We start from the raw sequence: 26,425 nt of genomic DNA, 5'->3' as shown, positions 1-26,425 counted from the left end.
TACACTAGGCGTCACTCCACTTCCTGCGCCTGGTGTACGTCTTCGTTAGGCTTCTGTTAAACATTGTACAACAAGCACTCAAACTGGTGAAAGCCGGAGAGCAGTGTAGGACTCACTCGCTCTCCGTGATGTGTGGGGGTTGGTAAATCCTTTCGTAGAGCACAATATTTAAAGGAGAAAGACTCATCAAGCCTACAGCAAAAGGTAACTCATTGTTAGAAAACTTCTTACTGAAAGGGTCACACAAAAATGATAAGCACCTTGTACAGTCTTTGGCGAAGAGAAGACTGTTAGACGAATAGGTAAACAGTTCGAAAGGCTTGTAAGCACCTGTGTTTATGATAAGACATCGATTTAATTAATTATATGTTTTAATATAGGAAAGAATGAGTATTTAGTTTTACTGCAGTAAATAGTCTTTAATATAACTGATAATGATGTGATAATACACGATTATCGAATAAATTACTATTTAAGTAAATCTACCCAAGTGAATAGTAGAAAAAAAATCATATGTCACATATATTTAGTCAAAATATAAATTAAACTCAATGAAGTGAGAATTTTTACAGAAAAAAAATCGGTAAAGGTACAGTTAATAAATATATCTATATTAATATAATAGTACTGACTGTTGTATGTCTACGTAAATACTTCGCAGAATGTGGATAGATCTTTATCAAAATATGTATGGAGGTTCATTAGGTCCATAGAGAAATGCATACAAATGTTGAATTTTGCCATTTTTATGAGTGTTTTGGCAGTTTATTTTAACCACTACTTCGCCCCTGTTGATGAATCTTCACTAAATTTGGCATGAGGAGATACATGCAAATTTACGGTTTCACATTTTATGTTTTGCTGTTTTTACGAGCGTTTTGGGTTTTGTTTAATTATACAGAAGGGAAACAACTTTCATTTCTTAAGATACCCTTTCATTAATCATGAATTTACATAACATTCATTCAGCGTACGGGTATCCCAGCTTGTAAATAAATATGATGCTATTTTCCTGCTAGAGACCTGGAAAAGGCACTTTTGATTTAACAAAATCTGATAAAAATGTATCTAATGATTGTTGGAGCGTGAGAACTCTTCGTTAAACCTGGCCCGGCATGGCCAAGCGTGTGAAGGTATAACTCTTCGTTAAACCTGGCCCGGCATGGCCAAGCGTGTGAAGGTATAACTCTTCGTTAAACCTGGCCCGGCATGGCCAAGCGTGTGAAGGTATAACTCTTCGTTAAACCTGGCCCGGCATGGCCAAGCGTGTGAAGGTATAACTCTTCGTTAAACCTGGCCCGGCATGGCCAAGCGTATTAAGGCGTTCCACTCGTAATCCGATGGTCGCGGGTTCGAATCCCGGTCACACATAACATGCTCGCCCTCCCAGCCGTGGGGTGTTATAATGTGACGGTCAATCCCATTATTCGTTGGTAAAAGAGTAGCCCAAGAGTTGGCGGTGGGTGGTGATGACTATCTGCCTTCCCTCTAGTCTTACACTGCTAACTTAGGGCCGGCTAGCACAGATAGCCCTCGAGTAGCTTTGCACGAAATTCAAAAACAAACAAACAATTCGTTAAACCTAGTGGTCTTAAATGTCCCCAATAACACATTTTTTAAAACAGCTTTCCATATCTTCATATTTTCTTTCTTTTAATGCTGATGCAATTTTGGTTATTTGTTGTACGTTCCTTGAGAGAATCTCGTGGTTTTGGTTTTATAAGTTTCTTTATTGTTTTTTCAACAGCACTCCAGGCCCGGCATGGCCTAGCGCGTAAGGCGTGCGACTCGTAATCCGAGGGTCGCGAGTTTGCGCCCGAGTCGCGCTAAACATGCTCGCCCTCCCAGCCGTGGGGGTGTATAATGTTACGGTCAATCCCACTATTCGTTGGTAAAAGAGTAGCCCAAGAGTTGGCGGTGGGTGGTGATGACTAGCTGCCTTCCCTCTAGTCTTACACTGCTAAATTAGGGACGGCTAGCACAGATAGCCCTCGAGTAGCTTTGTGCGAAATTCCCAAACAAACAAACAACAGCACTCCAATTTTATGTTTTAGGTAACTGTTTTATTTTCATTGAGAACAGTTATTTCTTCAACATGGTCAACATTCGCCTGGGTAAATAAAAACGTACTTTAAATTGATGGTTTAGTTTAGATCTGTTGTCTGATTGACATTTCTTTAAAACTGTCTCAACTTGAGCCAAGCTTGTGAACACTACTATATATAGTATATATCTTCCTTTCACAAAATTAAATTTATTACAAACATTTGCTCATTATGTGTGTGATGATATTATGCTAGATACTAATCTAAGGTTTATGAACTTTTGATATAATAATATTTAGAACACTAGTGTCTCCTGACACTACATTTACTGAAGTTATTTTCAGTGTTTAATGAGTTAACAATTTTTTAAAACTCTCACCAGTCTCTGATCTCAAATGAAACACTCGTTTATTGACTCCTTCTGGCACGTTATATCTCAAGACATCAATGAAGCCGAAAAACGTTTAGAGTAAATATTTCTCTTACTCGAGACTCCGTCGCGCGAGTCGTAACAGTCACATGATAAGCTGTGCTGATATAACCCTAAGTAACTTAAAGGCTTTTAATGGACTGCATCTGTCTAGGATGTTCAGTTGCCAGCAAATCTAATGAAGGTCTACGCCAGCAGCTCAAACGTCGTCCTAGACAGATGCAGTCCATTAACAACATTTATAAACTTGTTGTCAAGAATAAACTTCAATAGCTTTAAAGTAAATCAAGTTTATTGGCATCTAAAGGTCCACTGATTATTATTTTGTAATAAAAGTATAACAGAACTCTGAAATTAGAATTTACACAACATTCGAGGAAAGCTACTTCAAACAACAGGGTGGTAAACAAAATAAGTATATTAATGTCAGGCAGATGTCTCTTCCTGAATATTTTATTGTGTTTCTTATCTTGGCAGGCTTAAACGATTAATAGCTAGGTAATTACTATACGAAGGTACTTTTTTGGAAAACGGTTGAACATGATTTGCTGTTTGGACCAATGGGTATGATTATGATTACCATCTCAATAAGATTGCATCTAATAAGTTGGTTGATGCTAATTTCTTTCCTAGTGTTTAACAAACCATCACTAAACTTAACACTTATGTTGATGATTGAAATGGTTTGAATTTCGCGTAAAGCTACACGAGTGCTATCTTAGCTAGACGTTCCTAATTTAGCAGTGTAAGACCAGAGGGAAGGCAGCTAGTCATCACCACCCACCGCCAACTCTTGAGCTATTTTTTATCAACAAGTAGTTGGATTGACCGTAACATTATAACGACCCCACGGTTGAAATGGTGGGCATATTTGGTGTGACGGGGATTCCAACCCGCGACCCTCGGATTGCGAGTCGAACGCCTTAACCCACCTGGCTATGCCAACATGATTGAGAAAGGAAAAGGATTATTATGTTTGAGCAGGTTGTGAAGCCTTTAGGAGTTTTTTGTTATTAGATTGAAATGAGCAAAACGTTTGAAAAAAGCTTTTAAAATCTTAGATTATCTATTTGTTAATACGATACAAATACGACGCGGTTATATAGGGAATATATTACATACAGAACAAACGCAAAATATTTTTCTTACGTTGAGCTTCGTGAACAAATATCTGTAAAGATAATAATCACTAAATTAATAAAGCAGTCTTTAACAATATATCACAAGTATCTCTTGGCTTTGTTCTAGAATTCCGAAATGTCAGCACTAAACCAAAACAACTACACCCAAAACATAGAGCTTCGCGGACTTGTGACTGAGTCTGAGAGTCCATTGCCTGTCTCAGTGTGTTCACAAAACCTGACCGACTGCTATAACGTAGAGCCGAAGCCATTTGCACGGTAAGTACACTATGTATTTATTTGTATTTATCAGTATTTTTTGCTTCTCAGAGAAGATACGAATCGAAATAGATTCCATCCTACACCTGTATTTAACATATTTAATAATACAACATATGCCGTTAGTGTTTCTCTACAGTCAGGCCAGATACACACATAAGCCAGATTTTATCCTACAATTAGATTTAGTTTAAACTATAGAAACAAAATTGGATTTGCACTTCCAAAGCCAAGACAAATTTCATACCTGAATTTGCAGTAGTTGTGGGTTCAGTACATTATGTCTCGTATAGATATGTTATAATGAAGTTTATTAATCATGAACAAAATTTTACTAAATCCTGTGTGGTCATTTCTCTTCTTCAGTGGTAAATTCTCAACAGTACGACTTTGCAGCTGCAAAACCAGTGGACAGGCCCATGCTGCGAAGCACATCAAAAAGAGACGCCGCTCAGCGAACGTGCGGCACGAGATAATACACGAAATATTGATATTATTAAAATGTAAGCCATGCCGACGAATCATTCAGTTGAAAGAAGTTTTCGAAAGTCCATCTGAAATGGTCTTAGTTCTCGAACTGTAAGTGAGCGTGAAATTATGTAAGTATATTGTTTTGACCTAAGCAAGCACCAGTGTTTCCAAATTTCATATTTTGTGTAAAGAATTCTGTGAATATTACAGCTAAATCGCTGTAAAATAAAACCAATGAATACCGTCAGGTCAAGATGATAAAGTTGTTTCTTTGCTTGTTTGTTTTGGAATTTCGTAAAAAGCTACACTAGGTCTATCTGCATTAGTCGTCCCTAATTTAGCAATGTAAGATTAGAGGGAAGGTAGCTAGTCATCACCACTCACTACTCTTTTATCAAAGAATAGTGGGATTGATCGTCCCATTATAATGCTCCACGGCTGAAAGGGCTAGCATGTTTGGTGCGAAAGGGATTCGAACCCGTGACCCTCAGATTACGAGTCCAACGCCTTAACCCACCTGGCCATGCCGGGCCGCTTGATAAACAATTATAATTTTTCAATTCGGATTACTAAGTCTTCACTGTCTATATTAGGAGAGTGACAAGTTTATGGACTTACAACGCTATGGTTAAGGGTTCGATTCCCTGCGGCAGGCACAGCAGATAGCCCAAAGGTGCTTTGCTTTTGTTGTTAATCGCAAAGCTTCGCATTGGGCTGTGTTCTGCCCACCGCGGGTCTCGAAACCCGATTGTTAGCGTCGTAAGCCGACAGACTTACTGCTGACGTTATAATAATATAAAGATAAGGAACAGTTGTTTACAAAACAAAAAGACAAGGGGACATTGGTTTGGACAAAATGGCCGACAACTACAGTTTTGTTTTTCCTGAGACAAATTTGTAAATGTGTTCGCACAAATTTCTTGCCAATATAAAATGTTTCCCATCGTTTGCAATAACTTTTTGGAAGCCAATAGTTTATTTTTTACTTCGTTACAAAATTATCTAATCCATGCTCTATTTGGCTAGATCCAATTAAACGATCAGTAGTTTGACCTGTCTTATTTATACGGTAATTTTTATAAAACATTCAAACCTGTTTGTTTTCTTATTGCAAACGTCAGAGCCGAAGGTGGGGAACTCCAGCGACTTCTGGATGACGACATTGTGTTCCTGGAATTTCAAGTACTTTACATTATTAGTCAAGTTTTAGAGGCGCTCTCGTTTCTTCACACGTTGGACATTGTGCATCTGGACATCAAGGTAAATTTTGAAGTAGTAATTTACACTTCAATGAGTTCAGCTCAAATTTGCTTGTGAAAAGTATCATTTATTGGCATTGTTTTCTAAACTTTCATTCTTCTTCTGATTTTGTCACGACTTTGAATACTTTTGAGACTCATAATATAGTGTTGTTGTTAACATAGTTTTCGTTTTCTGTAGAATTCTAAACTTTTCGATTTTCCTAAAATCTATAAATTGGTATAATTCTAACTTCAGTCACTCTGTACAAAGATTCAAAATTGGGTTTTCTAAGCTACTGAGTTTATTGTCAAAGGTTTAGTATTTGTCTCCTGAGAGTTCTCGCCCCCTGGTAGCTCAATGGTAAGTCTCATAATCTACAACGCTAAAATTTGAGCTTCGATAACAGATGTGGACAGAGCACAGAGAGCCCATTGTGTGTCCTCTTTACCACAGCGAACTGTATCCAGATTTCATTGGATATGGGCTCTCAAGTTAAACCTACTATCGTTTTACAGTACAGTTCATATATGAATACCCACACCAAAGATGTATTTCTTGTTATAAGCCCCTCATTTTATCGGATAATTTAATCCCTTGATTTAACAGCATTCATACACGTTAATCGCGACTGCAGTAGTCTTGTTAAGAATCATTTGTCATTTGTAATGACAAATTTTCTTCTCTATTTAAGTATTAACTTTCCAGTTATTAGAGCGACTCGTAAACGTAACATTCGTGTATTGAATACGATTAATGAATCATTTTATACATAAAGTACAACAACATAATCTGACTGTATTAAAAAATAAATAATGTTAGACGATTTAGCAACGCTTTAAGAATTTAATTAATTTTCTCAATTTATCTTATCTTTAGCCCCAGAATATTCTATTAACTGGTTCTTTCCCGCAATGTGACATCAAGCTATGCGATTTTGGTATATCCAGATTAGTATCGGCAGATATCGAAATCCGAGATATCGTAGGAACACCAGATTACGCAGGTAATTATATTACATTTTATATTTTTAAATATGAAATGTTACCGTTTTAATTCTGAACTTGTTCAGTATAAGTGATGCTAAAATATACTACCAACGTTCTGAATCGATAATCCACAATGATGTTCAAAATCAAAACTGTTAATGGTCGATGCTCCACAATAACGTGGAAAATCAAAACTATTACTCAATGTTTGTATCCAAAGCTGTTCTTTAGTGATGTTCATGGTCGCTACTCCACAATAACGTTCAAAATCAAAACTATTACTCAATGTTTGTATCCAAAGCTGTTCTTTAGTGATGTTCATGGTCGCTACTCCTCAATAACGTTCAAAATCAAAACTATTACTCAATGTTTGTATCCAAAGCTGTTCTCTAGTGATGTTCATGGTCGCTACTCCACAATAACGTTCAAAATCAAAACTATTACTCAATGTTTGTATCCAGAGCTGTTCTTTAGTGATGTTCATGGTCGCTACTCCACAATAACGTTCAAAATCAAAACTATTACTCAATGTTTGTATCCAAAGCTGTTCTTTAGTGATGTTCATGGTCGCTACTCCACAATAACGTTCAGAATCAAAACTATTAATCAATGTTTGTATCCAGAGCTGTTCTTTAGTGATGTTCATGGTCGCTACTCCACAATAACGTTCAAAATCAAAACTATTACTCAATGTTTGTATCCAAAGCTGTTCTTTAGTGATGTTCATGGTCGCTACTCCACAATAACGTTCAGAATCAAAACTATTAATCAATGTTTCTATCCAAAGCTGTTTTTTAGTGATGTTCATGGTCGCTACTCCACAATAACGTTCAAAATCAAAACTATTACTCAATGTTTGTATCCAAAGCTGTTCTTTAGTGATGTTCATGGTCGCTACACAACAATGATATTCAAAATCAAAACTATTAATCAATGTTTGTATCCAAAGCTGTTCTTTAGTGATGTTCATGGTCGCTACACAACAATGATATTCAAAATCAAAACTATTACTCAATGTTTGTATTCAAAGCTGTTCTTTAGTGATGTTCACGGTCGCTACACAACAATGATATTCAAAATCAAAACTATTACTCAATGTTTGTATCCAAAGCTGTTCTTTAGTGATGTTCATGGTCGCTACACAACAATGATATTCAAAATCAAAACTATTACTCAATGTTTGTATCCAAAGCTGTTCTTTAGTGATGTTCATGGTCGCTACACAACAATGATATTCAAAATCAAAACTATTACTCAATGTTTGTATTCAAAGCTGTTCTTAAGTGATGTTCGTGGTCGCTACACAACAATGATATTCAAAATCAAAACTATTAATAAATGTTTGTATCCAAAGCTGTTCTTAAGTGGTATTTATGGTCGCTTCCTGAGGGTTTAGATGCTCTAATCTCGTAAACTGAGTTGCTCACTCTTTCCACCTTGAGTGTACCAGAATGTAACAATTAATCCCAATTTTTGTTGGTAAAAGAGTAACCCAAGAGTTGGTTGTGGGTGATTTTGACTAGTTACCTACCCTCTAATGTACTGCTTCTAAATTAGGGACAGTTAATGCAGGTAGTCTTCGAAACGTTTTGAGCGAAATTCTATGAACAAACAAACAAACTGGTACTACTTTGTTGCGGTGGTAACTATTTCAAATGAAGCTTGATAAATGTGTTTGTTGTTATCTTGGTGGGGGTTTATCCTCCCTGAAACCGAACAAGAACAACATTATGAGTTGAGTATAGTAAGTATCCTATCATACTTTTCCTTCACAAGAAACTTATATTTCGAAATTTTTTTAAACGTTGGTGATCTATTTGCTTGTTCTAGTGCTCCATCCTGTGTTTCCTACTATAATTTATCTCGGACGAATCTCCGATTTATTGTGTTACGTACGTTATGTATTACGATTTCAAATAACCGGAAATTTTAATTTAAAAGTTAATTAAATAAGTATTACATTTATAATATTTGCCAATAAGACTGATACAGACAATTTTCTTTCTTAACTATTACTAATAGTTAATACAACAATTAATTATATACAAAAAGTTTACAAGTTCGCACACAATATTCAGTCTTTTATCTGGTTTGGAACTTCATATTTTTACTGGCGATCCAGGTCCACGAGGCACAAATTACTTTTACACTTCACTTGAATGGAATGCTAGCTAGTTTCACTCTTCGCACATTAGTTTTTCCCGACGGCCATATCAAATGTCCTCATAGATATAAAAACGTCCGAAGTTAATTCACTGAGGTTTGTAATGTTTGAAATCTATAAACGTAGTCGGTCAAATTGTGTAGTTTTCCGATGAATAAGCGTTATTTACAATTATAACTTACAAGGCTTAATAGTAAACTGACTGTAACTGACCAATTTTATACTCTGTTGTCTCTCAGTGCTTCGATATATACAGCTTAAGGCGAGATTGTCGAATGTTCGACAATGTTCGAAAACACGCGTGTTTCCGTAAAACAATTGTTGATTCTTACTCTCAAGAACCTTCTACACATTTAGAGAACAGGCGGGAATTGCCCAATGCACATCCAATAATATATGTCACATGCATAAAAAAACTATACTGAAACAAACGTAAGTATTAAAATACAGGGAAAACGCAGGTCGCTCCTATATTTCATATACAAATTATTTCCAGTGTCTCTCTTATTCACTCGAATGTGAGATTATAATTTTGTCACTAACATGGAACGTTTTAAATATGACGACGTTTTATCATTAGTTGAGAGCTATTTTACCGTGCATATACTGCTCCTTAAAACAACATACCTCAAGTAATAATTATCTGAATTTTAAGTAATTAATAAATTTGTTGAATGAAGACACTACGAAATAATTTTTGACAGGCTAAACTATAGTAATTATTACAAAAATACTGCTTTCAACACTGTACCCCCCCAGTGGCACAGCGGTATGTCTTCGGACTCACACCGCTCTAATGCGACTTTTGATACCAGTGATGGGCTGAGCACAGATAGCCCACTGTGTAGCTTTGTGCTTAATTCCAAAAAATAATTTCAAAACTCCAATTTATTATGTGTGGGTTTATGAGAAATGTAAATGTTTCTGAGTAAAACGTATGTGTTTACTTCACTGCTGGCCCAGTTAAGACACTCGACTCGTAATCTGAGGGGCGCGGGTTCGAATCCCCCTCATACCAAACATGCTCACCCTTTCAACCGTGGGAGCATTATAATATGACGGTCAATTCCGCTATTCGTCAGTAAAAGAGTAGCCCAAGAGTTGGCGATGGGTGGTGATGACAAGCTGCCTTTCCTTTAGTCTTACACTGCTAATTTAGGGACAGCTAGTGCAGATAGCCCTCGTGTAGCTTTGTGTGAAATTCACAACAAACTTCAGTGCCAGTAATTTTGTAGTCTTTTATACAAAAAAAGTCTCAATATTATACAAATTCTATTTTCAAATGTATTTTAGATTATTTGTGTGAACTTGTGAGAAATTAAAATGTTAAAAGTATTCGATTGTTTCTCCTCACGTTGTTTTGTGGTATACCATACAAAAGCATAAATAACGTTGTATATACAAAATTTCACAAAGCACTTTGATTTTAAACTTCATCTATTAACATACTGTACCATCATTAAATATAATAACTATGTCTTGGTTTAGCATAATTGTTGTTGAAATTGTTTCAGTTATTGAAACGATAAACAAGTTTCTCAGAAGGTTCCATAGTAACATAGAACAACAATTTACACCAAGTTATTAAGCTCAAGGCATTACTTTAATGATATAATAGAGAATCCAACAATAATTTTAGGGTGATACGTTAATGATATAATAGAGATCCCAGCAATTATAACTTTAGAGTATTACTTTAATAACATAATGGAGATCTCAGCTACAGTTTTATGGTATCACTCTAATGATATAATGGAGATTCCGGCAACAGTTTCAGAGTATTGCTTTCACACTCCTACGAAAAGACGTTTCTTGTCCTGATTTCTCCAAGCCCGTTTTCCTGGCTGTGGTTTCGCTAGATAGTAGATAGGGACAGTGGGAATCTCGTTAATCCATTCATTAATGGATTTAAATGGCAATTTCATTTAAATACAAAATTATTAGCCTAATATTAATAACCTTTCAAGTTTCTCTGGGGCCTATTAGGCCCCACTTTTCGTAGGAGTGTTAATAATATAATGGAGATTGTAGTAACAATTTTAGAGTAGTACCTTAATAATATGATGGAGATCCCAGTAACAGTTAGGAAGAATTACTTTAATAGTATAATGGAGATCCTAGCAACAGTTTATAGTATTATTTTAATAATATAGTGGCGACCCCAGCAACAGTTTAGACTATTACCTTAATAATATAATGAGAACCCCAGCAACAGTTTAGACTATTACCTTAATAATATAATGAGAACCTCAGCAGTAGTTTAGACTATTACCTTAATAATATAATGAGAACCTCAGCAATAGTTTACACCACGTTCTTAAACTCAAAACATTACTTTAAACATATTATGGAGTTCCCCTACACCTTGTTCCCCCTAAAAGGGTTACAGTACAGCTTGTAGGACGTTACACTCACAAAGTAATTTGCGAAAAAATAAATAAATAAGAGAATAATCCTAAGGACTCTTTAATGATTATGAACACAAATTTCAAATCATAAACTGAATTTGGAGGTTACACTCAACAAGAACCTGACGCCAAGCTCGTGCTAGTGTCTGGGAAGTTTCCTTTCCTTCCTTTATTTATATCTCAAGCATGCTGTTTGAGCCTCCAAAGTAATTTTAAGCACAAGGCCAAATGTTAGAGCACTTGAAAGTGTTGAATATCGGTTTCAGAGTAAGTTTTCAAACTCGATTTAGATAAAACATTACAGAAATTGTTGTTTATTTTTATAGGTTTTGTTACATTTTTATTATGTCTAGAGACTTGTAGAAGTGCTCAATAATTATAATACGTCGTCATGAAATAATCAAAGTAGTTTTTCGAAACTCGGTCACAATCCTCGCATATTTTGTATTTTCTTTAGTGCATTTTATTTGTTTGTGACTTGTTAACTGTATAACTGTAATAATTATTCCCGAGATTCCTTTTGTATTTTCGTAGTTAAGAACGTTTTTACTTTCTTTAAGTAATTACATCCCTCGCAGCAAATTGGCCTTCACCAACTCAAAATCCTTATCAAAAGATAAAAAAACGGAATAAATCCTTAAAACTGATAAACATAAGCATGGACATAATTATTCAGGTATTTATTTGATAAAATAGTAACTTGGAAATAACCACATTAAAAGTATTGTACAGAAAATAAAGGCAAATAACAAGAAACCAGCCAATATATAATATGATGTTTAAGCCTACTTTTCAAATAAATAAATGCATGCACTTCTTCAAAAATGTTCCACTAGTTTGGCAAATAAAAAAAATATAAGCATTTATATAAACTTTGTGGAATAAAGGTAATTATAGAGTCAAACGATATATTATACTGATGCCGAATGATACAGAAAAATAAATTAGACTTAGAAAGCATAGATATCCAATGTAAAATACGTTTAATGTCCTAACAAAATTGGATAATATTATAAAGTTTTGTGAAATTAAACTAATTAAAAGCGACCTCTCAATTTTGCAATCTGTTAAACAGCGAGTGATTATTGATATCAATCTTAAGTGAAAGAAGTATAAAAATATAGTATCCACACTATATCAACTATGTACAGTGCCGATGTAACGTTTCGACCAATACCCGAATTATCTGTTATAACATCTTCGTACGAGCTATATTAACTCACCGCTAAAGCATTTCTCTAGAAGAAAAATATACCCATGTACAATTAACTAAAACTAACTTACCAGGAAATAAGTTTCGAAATATTGGCAAATGAATACTGGTTGTTGTGCAGTCACGACGTTTAATTGCTTTAAAGTTTTATTTGTTTTTCAACTCAAAGCTACACGATGGGTTATTTATGTTGTGCCCACAACAAGTATCAAAACCTGGGTTTTAGTGGTGTGAGCCCTCAGACTTACCGCTGAGCCACTAATGAGGGAGTTCTAATTAGTATTCTGTGAGTTCAAAAGGTCATATTTTAGATGAAAATGAATAGATGCCCTGAATTTCAATACAGTTTACTAATACCACAGAAACGTTTAGGTCTAAATGTCTACTAGAAATCAAAAACCCTCAAGTGTTGCTAAATAACTGGTAACTTACAAATACATGCACAGCCGTAATGCTCTAATACTCTAAAAAGAAAAGGCGGATAATCTTAGCTTTCTTGTTAGGGATGGTTAAGGTTAGTGCCCATAATAGGCCATATTTCCCAAATGAGAAGTGGGTTAAAATAATTACACCCTTTTCCCTCGACTACATCACTAACTAGCAGGAGACATATTAAACCATTACGAACATGAGCTGCCCTCCAGATAAATTTATAATTATGTTGTTTTTTAGTAATTATCATGCATGGTTAGGTACTCTTACGCAGTCAGCTACTGCTATAGTATGTGAAAAAATAAACATAAAAATTTAATAAATGTGGGTATAAAGAATCACTGCATATGTAATAAATATAAAGAATTAATTATATATATAATAACGAAAGTAAAATAAGTAAAACCTGTCTAAGCCGGAAACTGCATAGGGCGGAAACCTGTACAAGCTGGAAATATCAAAATTTTTCAGCATTATATTAAGATTTCTTTTATAAAAGGCCCTCTATAGGACGGAACCTGCGTAACGCAGACGGAAAACTATCTTTCACCTTCCTCATCTATCAACAACTAGGATTAGAACCTGAGTAAGGCGGAAAAAATGTTTTTGATTAAATATTAATTTCTTGTTTAATTAATAATTTCTTTAAATATTAATAAATTCTCAGACATTTTGTTGCAGTAAGTATTGGTTAAACATATTCTGTTCTTTTTTCTGCCGTCATTATTCCAGAGGTCGCTATTAGAAAGAACGATTGACTGCAATTTTTGTCGCATTTGCTGATGGAAAACTAGATAAACCATTGGCAATAGATAAAAGTGAAAATCCGCGCTGTTTCACAAATTTAAGGAAGAATCAACTTCCTCTGGAATGGAAAGCGAATAATAAAGCGTGAATGACAAGTGTTATATCCGAGGAACTTTTGAACAAACTAAACAAAAGAATGGAACAATAAAATAAGAATATTCTACCTTTCCTAGATAATGCAAGTTGTCACTCAAATGTTCGTATAGTCTTTCTACCTCCATGTACAACATCAGTTCTACAGCCACTAGATAATGGAATTATACAGTGTATAAAATTGAAATACAGAAAACTGATGCTTCAGCATAGTATTGCAACATGGACTACTGTAAAAGAGCATCTGAAATGACCATGAAAATTGAAGTGTTAGATGCAATTGCATTTTTAAGTCATTCAATCAGATACGTAAAAGATGAATGCGTAATAAAGTGCTTTCGAAACTGTGGATTTATTCTTGATAATGGCGGAGATTGTGGAGAAGTTGTTTGTTATGACGATACTAGAGAAATCCAAACTCTGATTGAGAAGATTGATGCAGATTGTTCTGTGAACGTTGACAAGAATGTTTTAACAGAAACTTATGAAATTGATTTAAAATCGATAATAGAATCACAAGATGGTAACAGTATGAGAGATTCAGAAGATGAACAAAATGGAAAGGATAGTGAGGAAATAGAAATTCCTACTTTATCACAAGTGTTAAGTTATATTAACACTATCAAATTGTGTGCAAAAATGAAGGAGGAAAATGAACTTCATGAAAAGACCGTATAATCGGCGTTCTCTTTTAACCGCATGAGAAAGCCCAATAAAAAGGCGAAACAGTTGAAATTGGACACTTTCTTCAAATAAATTTAATTAAGATTTTGTGTACTTATGTATATTTTTAATGTATATATTTGTTCTTATTCTACTAAATATAACATAATCAGTACAATAGCTTTATTCACAAACGTCTTACTTCCTTTGAGTCAATCAAGTATAACTTTCCGCTAAAAATTATATATAATTAAGTAAATGCATGTTCACTATGTCTAAGCCAGAAAACCTGCTTAAGCTGGAAATTTTACTCGGTTTCGTGCGATTCCGCCTTAAACAGGTTTTACTGGAAAATGCACATTGTGTGTAATTTTCCAGTTTTGCAAATATAAATTAATCTGTGTTTGAAAATCAAATTGTCAGCACTCCATGAATAGTATGATATAAAGTTTATTTTGTATGATTCCTTTAAAATCCGTCTAATTAACAATAAAGAACCATATTTTATCGGATATGATTTTTCTAGATATTTATCTTACCCCTTCCCCCACTCCGAAGGTTTATAACGCTACTAACCAGGTATCATAGTGGGCAAAACACAGATAGCCCATTACATTGTTATTAACTTAACAACAAACACGACAAACATTTATCTGAACAATTAATCGCCCCCCGCAAGTACAGCGGTAAGTCTAAGGATTTACAACGCTAAAATCAGGGGTTCGATTCCCCTCCGTGGGCTCAGTAGATGTGGCTATGCTATAAGAAAGACACAGTTAATAATGGTTATTCAAACTAAAGTGTAAACAACTGTACAAAGTTCTAACCAGTAAGAACACGTGAAGCAATTAATATAAAAACTATCAATCTGATTCAGATTTTTAGCATGTAGCCTATCTGTGTGAAACAAATCCATATATGATCGTTTGTTTTTGTTAAGTATAAAGCTACACAATTAATATAAAAACTATCAATCTGATTCAGATTTTTAGCATGTAGCCTATCTGTGTGAAACAAATCCATATATGATCGTTTGTTTTTGTTAAGTATAAAGCTACACAATGGACTATCTGTAATCAGCTTTATATGTAACGCTACAAAGTTTGTCACTGGAAGTGTAAGGTGTTTTAGCATATAGTTACACACTGGACTGATTGCGCTATGTCCACCGCGAGGAATCGAATTGTAGTATTATAAGTCTGTAAACAATGCTGATCCATAGGCGTATTAACAATGTATTTTAATTCAAATTTATCATGTTCATACTTGTGATTTTCCTGTACTGTTTTTTTCTCTGTACAGCTGGTACAGCTTACGTCATGAGAGTAAAATGGAATTTAAATTTCTATATCAGAAAGATGTGTATGTATGCTGCTGTTTGTTTTTTCATACCGATATCTTAATTACATCCGTTACCAAAAACTTTTTTATTATAAAATTATCTTATTTATGAATTAAATTTTGAACAGTGTCATATTTGTGATAACTCCGTGTGTTATCATACTATAGGGGAACTCTTGCTTGAATCACACTGTGAACACTTTTTTTTATTACACAATGTACAACCCCCGAACTTCGGGTCACGATTTTACCATTTCGCCTCCGTTTCCTGTCACGGAGAACTTTATTTTTCTCCATTTTCAGGGTGCAGATGTGGCGTCATGAATACATCACATGCAGATCTAATGCTCTAGCGCCATCTATAGAAATATTGAGTACTATCTGTTGTATATCCATGTAATAACTTCTCAGGGTATGGATGGATCTTCACCAAACTTGGTATGAAGGTTCATTAAGTCCATGTAAAAATACACACAAATTTTCAGTTTTGCATTTTGCGGTTTTTACGAGTGTTTTTCCGGGGTTTTGTTTTACTAATACTTCACCAAATTTGACATAAGTTTTGTTGGGTACATAAGGATATACATTCAAACTTACGGTTTCACATTTTGTGTTACGCTGTTTTTATGAGTGTTTTGGAATTTTTTATTATATATAAAGGAAACAGCTTTTCATGTCCTAAGATAACATTTCATTAATCATTCATTTATATAACTTCCATCCAGGGTATGGATACTCCAGCTAGTTATTTTAATAAAAGTTTCCACCAAGCTGAATAGATATCACATATGCTTATCGTGATTCGGCTTGGTTTGGTTTTAGTTGTTGGAAAACAAAAAAATACACAATTGGCTATCTGTTCGACCACCACGTGTATTGAAACCCTATTTTTAGCACTGTAAGCCTGCAGATTTAGTGATGACTCATTGAGCATATCTTAACTCAAACTCTTTACTGAAATCAAAACAATAAGGAATATTTTGTATTCGTGGCCCAGGAATTTCTGTGGAATTAGTTGAATTGTAAAAGAAACAAACAGCCACTTATACCTTTATAGTGTTATTTATAGATAATAAAAAATATATTTAATTACGTTGAGAAGCATTATTATTAAAACTATAAAACGTTTTCCTACCTTAGCTGCTACTTGTTTATTTTCACACTGTCTCTCCAGTGTTTTTACTTACACTTTTTCTAGTTTTATATATGAAATATCGTTGGTTGATTTCGTCTTTGTTCAACTTTCGAAGTGAGAAAGAGTGTGTCTTTAACCTCAAAGAATCTTATTAAGCTAAATGCCACTAAACATGTCAATTTGTCTCAAAAACTTGTAGTTTACGATGCAGTCTGTATATATCGTAATCGCTAATATTTGTTTCATCAGTGTAATTAGGCCTACGCTAACTAAATTATGTCTGATGAAACTCCAGAATGAGTTTGAAATCTTACATCAAATAAACCCTGAAACGAAGTGCAAATTAAAAAAAAAAAAGAAGGACAAACTTGTGCCTTTTATTTAAATTAATTTATAACCCAAATTCACAATGAAGTTATAGTTATTCACTCACTTCAGACGACGTGTAACAAAGTCTATCTGCACTTTCAATTCTCTCTCACTCAAACTAACTAAGTATAAAAACCGTTGCAAAATTCTTTTGCATTTCCGACACAATAAAACAGTCTCCAATGGACTGGGATTGAATATCAAAGTAGACAGTTGTCAAACAATTCTAAGGGTCGATTACCGAGGTTCTACATTGTTCTCTGTTCCTCACATTGTTCTTTGTTTCTCGCTGCCTGCACCAACATTCCTAATTATAGCTTCTCATCTCCAGTGGTTAAATTCTGGTTTTGAGAGGAGCGTGAAATGTCTTTGTGATCCAATCTGGTATTAAATACCCCTTACAAATTTACATAACTGTAGGATGCCAAACCCCAACGCCCCCTTGTAGCATTCAAACATTATTGTAACTGTTCTATTACTTGTCTTTCTCTGAACAATCATAGGACCAGAATAATAGCTTAAATAAAAAGAACCTGCAATGTGGAATGTTGTTCATGTCCAATTTAACCACTACTCGTCTCCAATCTATTTTCTAACATCATCAAGCCGAGTGAGTGTCTGCCTGTCTCTCGCTATTTTTCTTCCTATTTTACCCCTCAGACTCTCTGATAAAGTTTTCTTAGATCTAATTACATTCTCCCAAAGTAGCTCATCTTCAGTTTTCTACACGTGTTCCACAAGTATGTTTTTATCTCTACACTTACCAATACTTCAACGTTGGTTTTTCTTCTTGGTAAATTATCTCCATCAGTCGTCTATAATAGAATATTTCAAGTGCTTCAAATTGTTCTTTCTTTTTTAACAGACATGATCCACGATTCCACCTTGTAGACAGTAATAGGATGCTGGAGAACAATACGTCAAGATGTAATAAAGAATATCCACAACCATAAACGTTTTTGCGAAACACCAGCTGCCATATTACCAAAAAAATTAACAAAGTCCACGAGCACTTAAAGTCTTTAAAGTATTATCATAATCGCTTAAAACCACACTGAATAGAAATTTATTGCTGTTAAAACAAAATAAATAAAAATATATCTTGCCTAAAACATTAACCAAACAATCAGGATGATTCTCTGAAAATAAAGTTATAAACTCAGCAACATAACATTAACGAGCGCCGAACCATAAGTTGTATTGTTGGCCTAAAGTTCATTCTTACACCACATAACTTAGCATAAGCATACAGGGGCATAACATTCACCAACCAGAAAGCTGTTGACTGCTTAATGACATAGATGTGGAAAGGTAAAAGGCTTAAATTTCTCTTTAAAAAAGCCAAATACATTGACACTGTTCTTCTTATTGATATGGATGAAGCCTGCGTTGTACTTAATACAACCGATTATGATGGCAAGATTGATGAATGACATTGAGTAACAATGTGTAATCATGCCTAAGCATACTCCTGTTCCAAACGTTGAAAAGGAGCTTAAGGTTACTTCATGTTATTCATAATAACAATGAAAACTCTATCACCACACCCTCAATGTCCATAACTGCATCCTCCCTATCTTTACGGAAAACCAAATAATACAAACAAGTCGTTCAAATTTCTTGTAAACAATCTAAAAACCCTTGTCTCCAAATAGCTCGTGCTCCATAGATACTCAATTCAATCCATAAATAATATCTATATTGTAACAACCTTATCATTATGATAAGTTTAGACAGCATTTCACTTTTCACATAAACGTTACTATTGAAAAAGCAGTTTCATTGCTTCAACATTAACCAACAACTATCATCAACTTAAATTCAACATAAATATATATGTACGTAACACTTAATAAATTCATACGCTTTAACTTGAAATCCAACTACAATCAGTGAAAGAAACGTTGAAACGTGTCTGATGGCACACTGCTATAGAACCTCCTCTTCACTCATTAGTGTATAAATCTATATTCATCAACTTGAAGAAACGACTATAACTATGTACATCTCTACAAAACTTACTGCTTTGGAACAGACGTTTACATAATGTTTGCATTTTATGGCCAATCTGAACAGAGTGCAATATTTCGTACACCAACCAAGACTAAGCTATATAGTTTACTGATGAAGTAAAAGCAACAGCTCTCTACCAATCTTAGTTGTGAAGTGACCAAAAACGATTCTTAGTCTGCATGCTACGTCACAAACCAAGCCACCCAGTTTGAGTAAAGAAAGGCATTATGAAAACAACAATATGTAGAGATATCAACCTCTCTTCAAGATAACACCTAACAATAGAAACGCTCGTGCAGAATAATATCTTAAGAAAACAACCAGATCAGTTTTCAACTACATTTCCACACATTCCAAACATACAGAAAAGGATAAGGTAATTTACTTTATCCTAAAAAGGTAACCAACAAAGATAACAACCAGATCCAATTTCAACAATATTTTCACACTTTTCAAACGTACAGACAAAGTTAAAGTAATTACTTTACATTATGCACCTAATATTAGGGGAACATTAATAGGTTTGTTTAGAAAGCCTCCCGCTAGTACAGTGGTAAGTCTACGGATTTACAACGCTCCAATCAGCGGGTTCGATTCTCTACGGTGGGCTCAGCAGATAGCCCGATGTGGCTTTGCTATAAGAAAACCACACACACACACTGTTTAGAAAATACAACATCAATATTATTTACAAATCTTCCTTTAATCTTAAAAATATTTTACTCGGGCCACGATGACCTTATGGCAACGAATGTGAATGCTCAAAACATACATTTAAGAAATAAACAATGGTGAAACTATTTGGAATAACGCATCTCGTGAGACCCGACATGGCCGGGTTGTTAGGGCACTTAACTCGTAATCTGAGGGTCGCGAGTTCGAATCCCCGTCATGCCAAACATGCTCGCCATTTCAGCCATGGGAGCATTATAAAGTGACGATCAATCCCATTATTCGATGGCAAAACAGTATCCCAAGAGTTGGCAGTGAATGATGATGACTCACTGCCTTCCCTCTAGTCTTACATTACTAAATTAGGGACAATCAGCACAGATAGCTCTCGTGTAGCTTTGCACGAAATTCAAAACAAACAAACTAACGAGTAAATGAAAATTGTAGGAAAAATTCTAATATGAGAAAAAAAGTTGAAGAAGCTATTACCATCACAAAAACCTTACCCACAGAGGGGATAAATAGAGATCACAGTCAACCACTGAACATCGTTCAAAAATCCTACATTCAAAATAATTTGTTCAACAAATAATTCACAAAAATAACAACAATAATTTCATTTTAACCCTTAATTTTGGTGGACTATACCGCTATGAATGTTTTTATATTACATAATTATGATAGTTTTTAAAATCTCAATGTTTATAACGTGTTTTTTTCAATAAACTAAATCGTAGCACTTGGTACTTTTTTATAGAGGTCAGTACCGACAACAGTTTAGTTAGGCCTACATTAAGTAAACTGAACGTGATGGAGACTTCTGCGCTGCACTTCAAAGTTTGACTCGATAGTAAGTCGGAAGACAAATAATATTAATAACCGGGTTTCGATATTCGTGGTGGACACAGCACAGCCACATCGGGCTATCTGCTGAGCCCACCGTAGAGAATCGAACCCCTGATTGGAGCGTTGTAAATCCGTAGACTTACCACTGTACTAGCGGGAGGCTTTCTAAACCCTATTAATGTTCCCCTAATATTAGGTGCATAATGTAAAGTAATTACTTTAACTTTGTCTGTAAGTTTCGAAAGTGTAAAAATATTGTTAAGAACGGGTCTGGCTATTCTCTTGGTTACTTTATTAGGATAAAATAATTATTCACAGCCCATTGCGAAGCTTTTTGCTTAACAACAAACAAACAGTATACTTGCAGAGTGAGTAAGCAAATTCGCACCCCTTCCGATCTATCCCCCTTGTGAACGTAAAGTTGTTTTATAATTTTTATAGCACAGTTTTTACAAGTAGATATCTGCAGACATGCCGCTGTGCCAGTGGGGAGCCTTTACCCTTGGATTACCATTTCAAAAAGAGGTACAACCCTTGAATAGCTTTCAGCGAACATCCGAAAAACGCTAGGAAACAGTTTTTGAATGATAAAAATTATCTGCTGTATATGTGGATAAAGTAAAAGCTTAGAAAAATGATCCAAGTATGTACAAATGTAACTCATAGACAAACAGTGGATGGAATAATGTCATGGTTCAATTGTACATTATAAATCATAAAGACGCTCTTTAGGCTATTTTAAGCATCTTATGTGCATTGTTAATAACGTCCAAATTACATATAGCAAACAACCTGAAAGAATTTACCTCTGTAAATAGTCGGACCATTTCACGAAACACTCAAGCGTAGTCACCAATATGTCTGTCAGCTAAAATATACCATTAACATTATCTTAATTGAAAAGATCAAGTGCTCGTATTATCCAGCCAAAAACGCGTGAATAATGCATTTTTAGGATTCCTCGTTCTGATTCTGTCACGAACGTTCTGATGTCATAACAACATTCCGTTCCAACAAAGTAATGGATACGCCAGTCAGCAATTTCCTTCTAGTCTCTGACCTGATTCATTTCAGTCTTTCAATTCACAATTGTACGGCTACTTGCCAAATTTATATATCTAATTGTCAGCATTGGAGCCACGTACTTTATTTCGGGGTTTATTTTTCATTCGTCAGCAAATGGTTAATGTTTGGAATAACTTGAATAAGGACTTTAGTGTGAATAATAAAAAGATATATTGTCTTCCATAAATACATTTTATGTTATATAGAGAATAGTTCAGCCTATTTACGTGGGCAACAATTTGGAGTATATAAATTTCACTCATTGGTGAAAATGGATAACAGTTCTTCATGATATTAAAAGCTGTTTAGATTAGATTTGTTAATTAATATTTTAAGATTGTTTAGTTTTCTCTTTCATTATAAGAAAGTTAAAAGCATACGAGTATTAGAAGTTGTGTTTGTAACTCATTGACAGCGAGGATATAATGAGTAGACAATTTGGTAATATGTATATGGTGTGAGATGAGCGGGAAACGTCATGTAAACGAGAGTATGAGAAGGAGCACGGCTAAAAGTAACGTTAACCTCCGTCGGAGGGAAAAGCGTAACGTTAAACACGTTAGAAGGAAAATAACAATAGAAGAAAAAAGGATAATGTTTTATATCGTTAAAAAGAGGTCTAAAGTAACTGAACTAACCTCGATTGATTTTGATAAATAGACGATTCTCGGAAATTTTATATAAAAAGAAGAAGAGGGAACAGACGTGTTTAAAACTGTAAAGATACAACGGTGATGACTCGACCATAAAGTGAACAGTATTTGGAACATTTTTCGATAGTAATAGAGAACATAGTTCGGCTTATAAACTGAAATTCTTAAGTAATTGAATAGGCCTAAGTGGACTTTAGACAAGAAGGAGAGAACTATATATATAGTGTTTATGATATGCCCATAATCTCTATTGTGTGAAGAGTTTATTGTACATACGTTTAACTTGTTCCGAATGTATATTATTTTGAAAACAAATGAAGGTGCGTGTTGTTTATTTATCGTCAACAGGTCACAGTCCTACTGTAAACGATTTCTAAGCCCAATAACACAATATAAGTACAAACATTTTTATTCTGATAAATGAAATAAAAAGTATTAAAATTCCAACAAGTTTTGTTTTTCTTGTATCCACTGGTTTATATTCTCTCTTTCAGCTCCTGAGATTCTTCAGTTTAATCCAATTAGTTTAGCAACTGATATGTGGTAAGTATTTTAGTGTAGAAATATCACAAATATTCAAAATGTATGTAAGATGTCAATGAAATTTATTATTCTTAAAAAAAACTAACAAATCCTATAAGACGTCTGATTTCCAACTTCAAATTTTGGAAACTTTAAAACATAAAACATTCTCCTTTGTAATGCCTTATTCACATAGTTTTGGCTAAGCGTTTGAGTTTCACATTCTGTCACTGTAAATTATTAAGATCAGAAGTTCAAGAGATTTGGTTACGAAACCTGTGAAATCCGAGCGTGGTAAGATATTTGAATATTGCTTCTAAATACTTTGATCTATAGCATTACGTCTGTGGATTAATTAACTTGTTGCAGTTTGATTTCTAAAATAAAGTTTATTAATCTAAAATTATGTGCTTCCAAAAGTTCGGTTACTAATAATGATAAACTTCACTTATTTGATTCGTAGCTTTACGAATTTAGAAATGCGAGAAAATGCAAAATTATATTTTAAACCAACAGTACGTGATATAATTTGTGAAAACAGTGTATCCTTTGCAATTAAACTTTTTTTTTAATTATAATATTGATATCGTAACTTTTATTACCTAAGCTTACGATAGGGGCTTTATTTGTAATACCTTAGAGTATCACAAATCTGTATCTTTCTTCACATTCAAACAAAATGTGTGCAATATAGGGGGCAGTTCATTTTGGGCTTCACATTTTCAAGGGGCACTGAATTTTAAATACAAAAATAAATATAGCTTAACTGTTTTCTTATAATTTGTATATTTCTATTTTTAAGCTATTCGCTTAGCTCTGCCTGAGGTGCTTAGAATAAACATTGGTGCTGTTTGTAAAATAACGTTTATAGATACATTCACACACGAAAAAATGTAAGGCGGTACTTAGAGATTATCGTGCCTAGACTCTTAATCCAAAGATACGTGGTTTGCGTCCCGCTGCTGCAAAAATGCCCTCTGAACATTGAAACAATTCAGTCTGAAAAATTTAGCCCAACAGATGGCAGTTGGTGTTGTTGACTAGCTACATTCTTCCTTGTCATCAATTCAGAATCAGTTTGGTTTGGTTTGTTTTTAATTTCGCGTAAAGCTACACGAGGGCTATCTGTTCTAGCCGTCCCTAATTTAACAGTGTAATACTAGAGAGAAGGCAGCTAGACATCACCACCCACCGCCAACTCTTGGGCTACTCTTTTACCAACGAATAGTGGGATTGAGCGTCACATTATAACGTTCCCACGGCTGAAAGAACGAGCATGTTTGGTGTGACGGGAATTTGAATTCCGACCCTCGGATTACGAGTCGAGTATCTCAACCACTTGGCCATGACAGGCCTTCAAAATTAGAAATGTCTGTGTGCAGGTAGCGTTTTATGTACATTTGCTCGGAAATTCTAAAAGAATAAAGACAGTTTTTAAGGCATGAAATTTTTTCGCAAAGCATTTTAAACAAATACTTTAAATCTCCTAGGGAATAAACTGAAATAACTTGTTTTTGTTGGATATTTTCAACTTAAGTTAAACGACGTTGTTTTATGCTATTACAATAACAGAACTGTTGTAATTTTAGGATATGCAACTAAAAATGTGATTTTATGAACAACGTATAATGGGTTCGTGACAACATTTCTAATAAAATCAGAAGACATATTTTTAAACAGTTTTTTTCCAATTTTTATAAATCCTAATTGTTAGTATTGGAATTTTGCTGATAGTTTTGAATGTATGTATATTTGAGTAAGCAAAGTTCAAGTTTAAAAGTATTCCTAAAATTCGGAACTTTTGATGTACAGTAACATTTATATTCCATTATTCTAGGAGTTTGGGAATTTTAACGTACGTCCTTTTGTCTGGCCATACTCCTTTTGGTGGGGAAACAAAACAGGAGACATTTTGTAACATAACAAACAGCCCATTAGATTTTCCAGACCAAATGTTTCTAGGAGTTTCCAATCATGCCAAAGAGTTCATAAAGAGATTGCTGGTTCGAAATCCAAGGTGACAAATATTCAACGTTGCATATTTTTAGCGTACAAGTACCTCACGAATGATATTCAGGTCAACCTTATTATCTGTAATGTTGTCAAATAATTGGCGTTTTATTCAGTATTCAAATTACTTACAAGAACTAAAGCAAAAACTGGCTTCTTTTTTATTAGTCTTTATTTTACTAAATCTAAGTGTGTTTCACAATTAGCCTTCATCAGAAATTATATTCAAATCGTGATACCCAGTTATTTTTACATATTTTAAATAGACTATAAATTGACATACTGCTATAATGTAACACATTTATAAGTAAAAGTCAGTATTTTATTAAATTTGTTATTAGCTCTGTACTGATCGTGGTTTTGTAAATAATATGTATGCTTTATTAATAGTACAATAACAATATTAATAATTGTGTATTGTTGTTTTTTTATATTTCATTATTACTTTCTATAGAGAGAGAATGTCCTCGATGGAGTGTTTCCAACATCATTGGGTTTGCACTAAGTCCAAAGAAATTCCAGAATCAACTCTTAACTCGAATGTTGAAAGAATGGGAGGAGTTTCGGCGCGTGACTTGAACATGAATTACACGGCTAAGATGTCGTCACCTATATTCGCTCAACAAGATTTTCATCAAACTGAAATATCTCACTGAAAGCATCAGAAGGAGTTAGGATTTAGTTTAGGAAGAATCGCTTGTACCACAACATGAAACCTACCAATTCTTAGTACTGAAAACAGAAAATAAAAGATAAACAGCAACAAAAACTTATGTTTTACTAAAACAAACCAGCAACAAGTCATGGTAATTTTAACTAAGACAAAGAAATGGCTATCATTGTTAACAGTGTAATATAATGTACTAAAATCTAAAGCTAATTTTTCTTATACTCTAGGAGGCAGAAGGGGATAGGTGTACGCCACCTGTTGTGAATAGAAGATAGCAATTATTTATTTATTTGGACTCTCTAAAATATATTTAAGGTATATAACTTTCTGGCAAATCCACGCAAAGATTTTTACTGGTTTATATATAGTTGTGTCCATTATGTAAAATATGCGCCAGTAAGGTACCCAGAAGAGATCGGGGTAGTGTTTAATAGTGTAATATGTTTCATAACACCACCAGCATACCTGTAACCAAAAGAAAAACAGTTATAATAACCAGACAAATATGTATTTATTGGTACTTCAAATATTACATTAGTTACTGTAATGATAAAGTTACTGAGGTTTTTGTACAACGGACAGAGTTATAATTTTTATCTTTTTTTTTCAGTACATGAAGAGAGGATATGATAAAAATTATGACATTAGACATAGATATCAAACATGCAAAAAATCATGAACGATATTAATAAATATCATATTAGTTTTATATGCGACAACGATACAAGACGTAATTTTTATATCAGATGTCTCACTTTACATAAAAAGCGTCCAC

General features: G+C 34.2%; 1 protein-coding gene across 3 annotated transcripts; it reads left to right on the top strand.

The window, feature by feature from the left end:
- LOC143234217 (serine/threonine-protein kinase 17A-like) lies at positions 1–25,749 on the top strand. 3 transcript variants are annotated; one of them, XM_076471401.1, is made up of 8 exons: positions 1–302; positions 3,724–3,875; positions 4,242–4,454; positions 5,468–5,606; positions 6,465–6,591; positions 22,943–22,991; positions 24,808–24,987; positions 25,435–25,749. In XM_076471401.1, the coding sequence occupies exons 2-8, from the start codon at positions 3,733–3,735 to the stop codon at positions 25,634–25,636; spliced, it is 1,053 nt and encodes a 350-aa protein (XP_076327516.1). In that variant the 5' UTR covers positions 1–302; positions 3,724–3,732; the 3' UTR covers positions 25,637–25,749. The 3 variants fall into 3 exon arrangements, with proteins under 3 accessions (XP_076327516.1, XP_076327515.1, XP_076327517.1); XM_076471400.1 differs by having other exon boundaries at positions 2–204; XM_076471402.1 differs by having other exon boundaries at positions 31–322.
- The last annotated feature ends 676 nt before the right edge of the window (positions 25,750–26,425 follow it).

Source organism: Tachypleus tridentatus, chromosome 12 (genome assembly GCF_004210375.1).
Source record: "Tachypleus tridentatus isolate NWPU-2018 chromosome 12, ASM421037v1, whole genome shotgun sequence".
Classification (NCBI taxonomy): Eukaryota; Metazoa; Arthropoda; class Merostomata; order Xiphosura; family Limulidae; genus Tachypleus; species Tachypleus tridentatus.
Note: the sequence above shows the minus strand (reverse complement) of the source record. Positions and strands in the feature narration are given on the sequence as shown.

Bases quoted from the DNA above. Each gene is read 5' to 3' on its own strand.
- LOC143234217 (XM_076471401.1), top strand. From the start codon at position 3,733: ATGTCAGCACTAAACCAAAACAACTACACCCAAAACATAGAGCTTCGC. The intron at 4,455-5,467 runs GTAAGTGAGCGT...TGCAAACGTCAG, and splicing joins ATGGTCTTAGTTCTCGAACT to AGCCGAAGGTGGGGAACTCC. The intron at 5,607-6,464 runs GTAAATTTTGAA...TCTTATCTTTAG, and splicing joins TTGTGCATCTGGACATCAAG to CCCCAGAATATTCTATTAAC.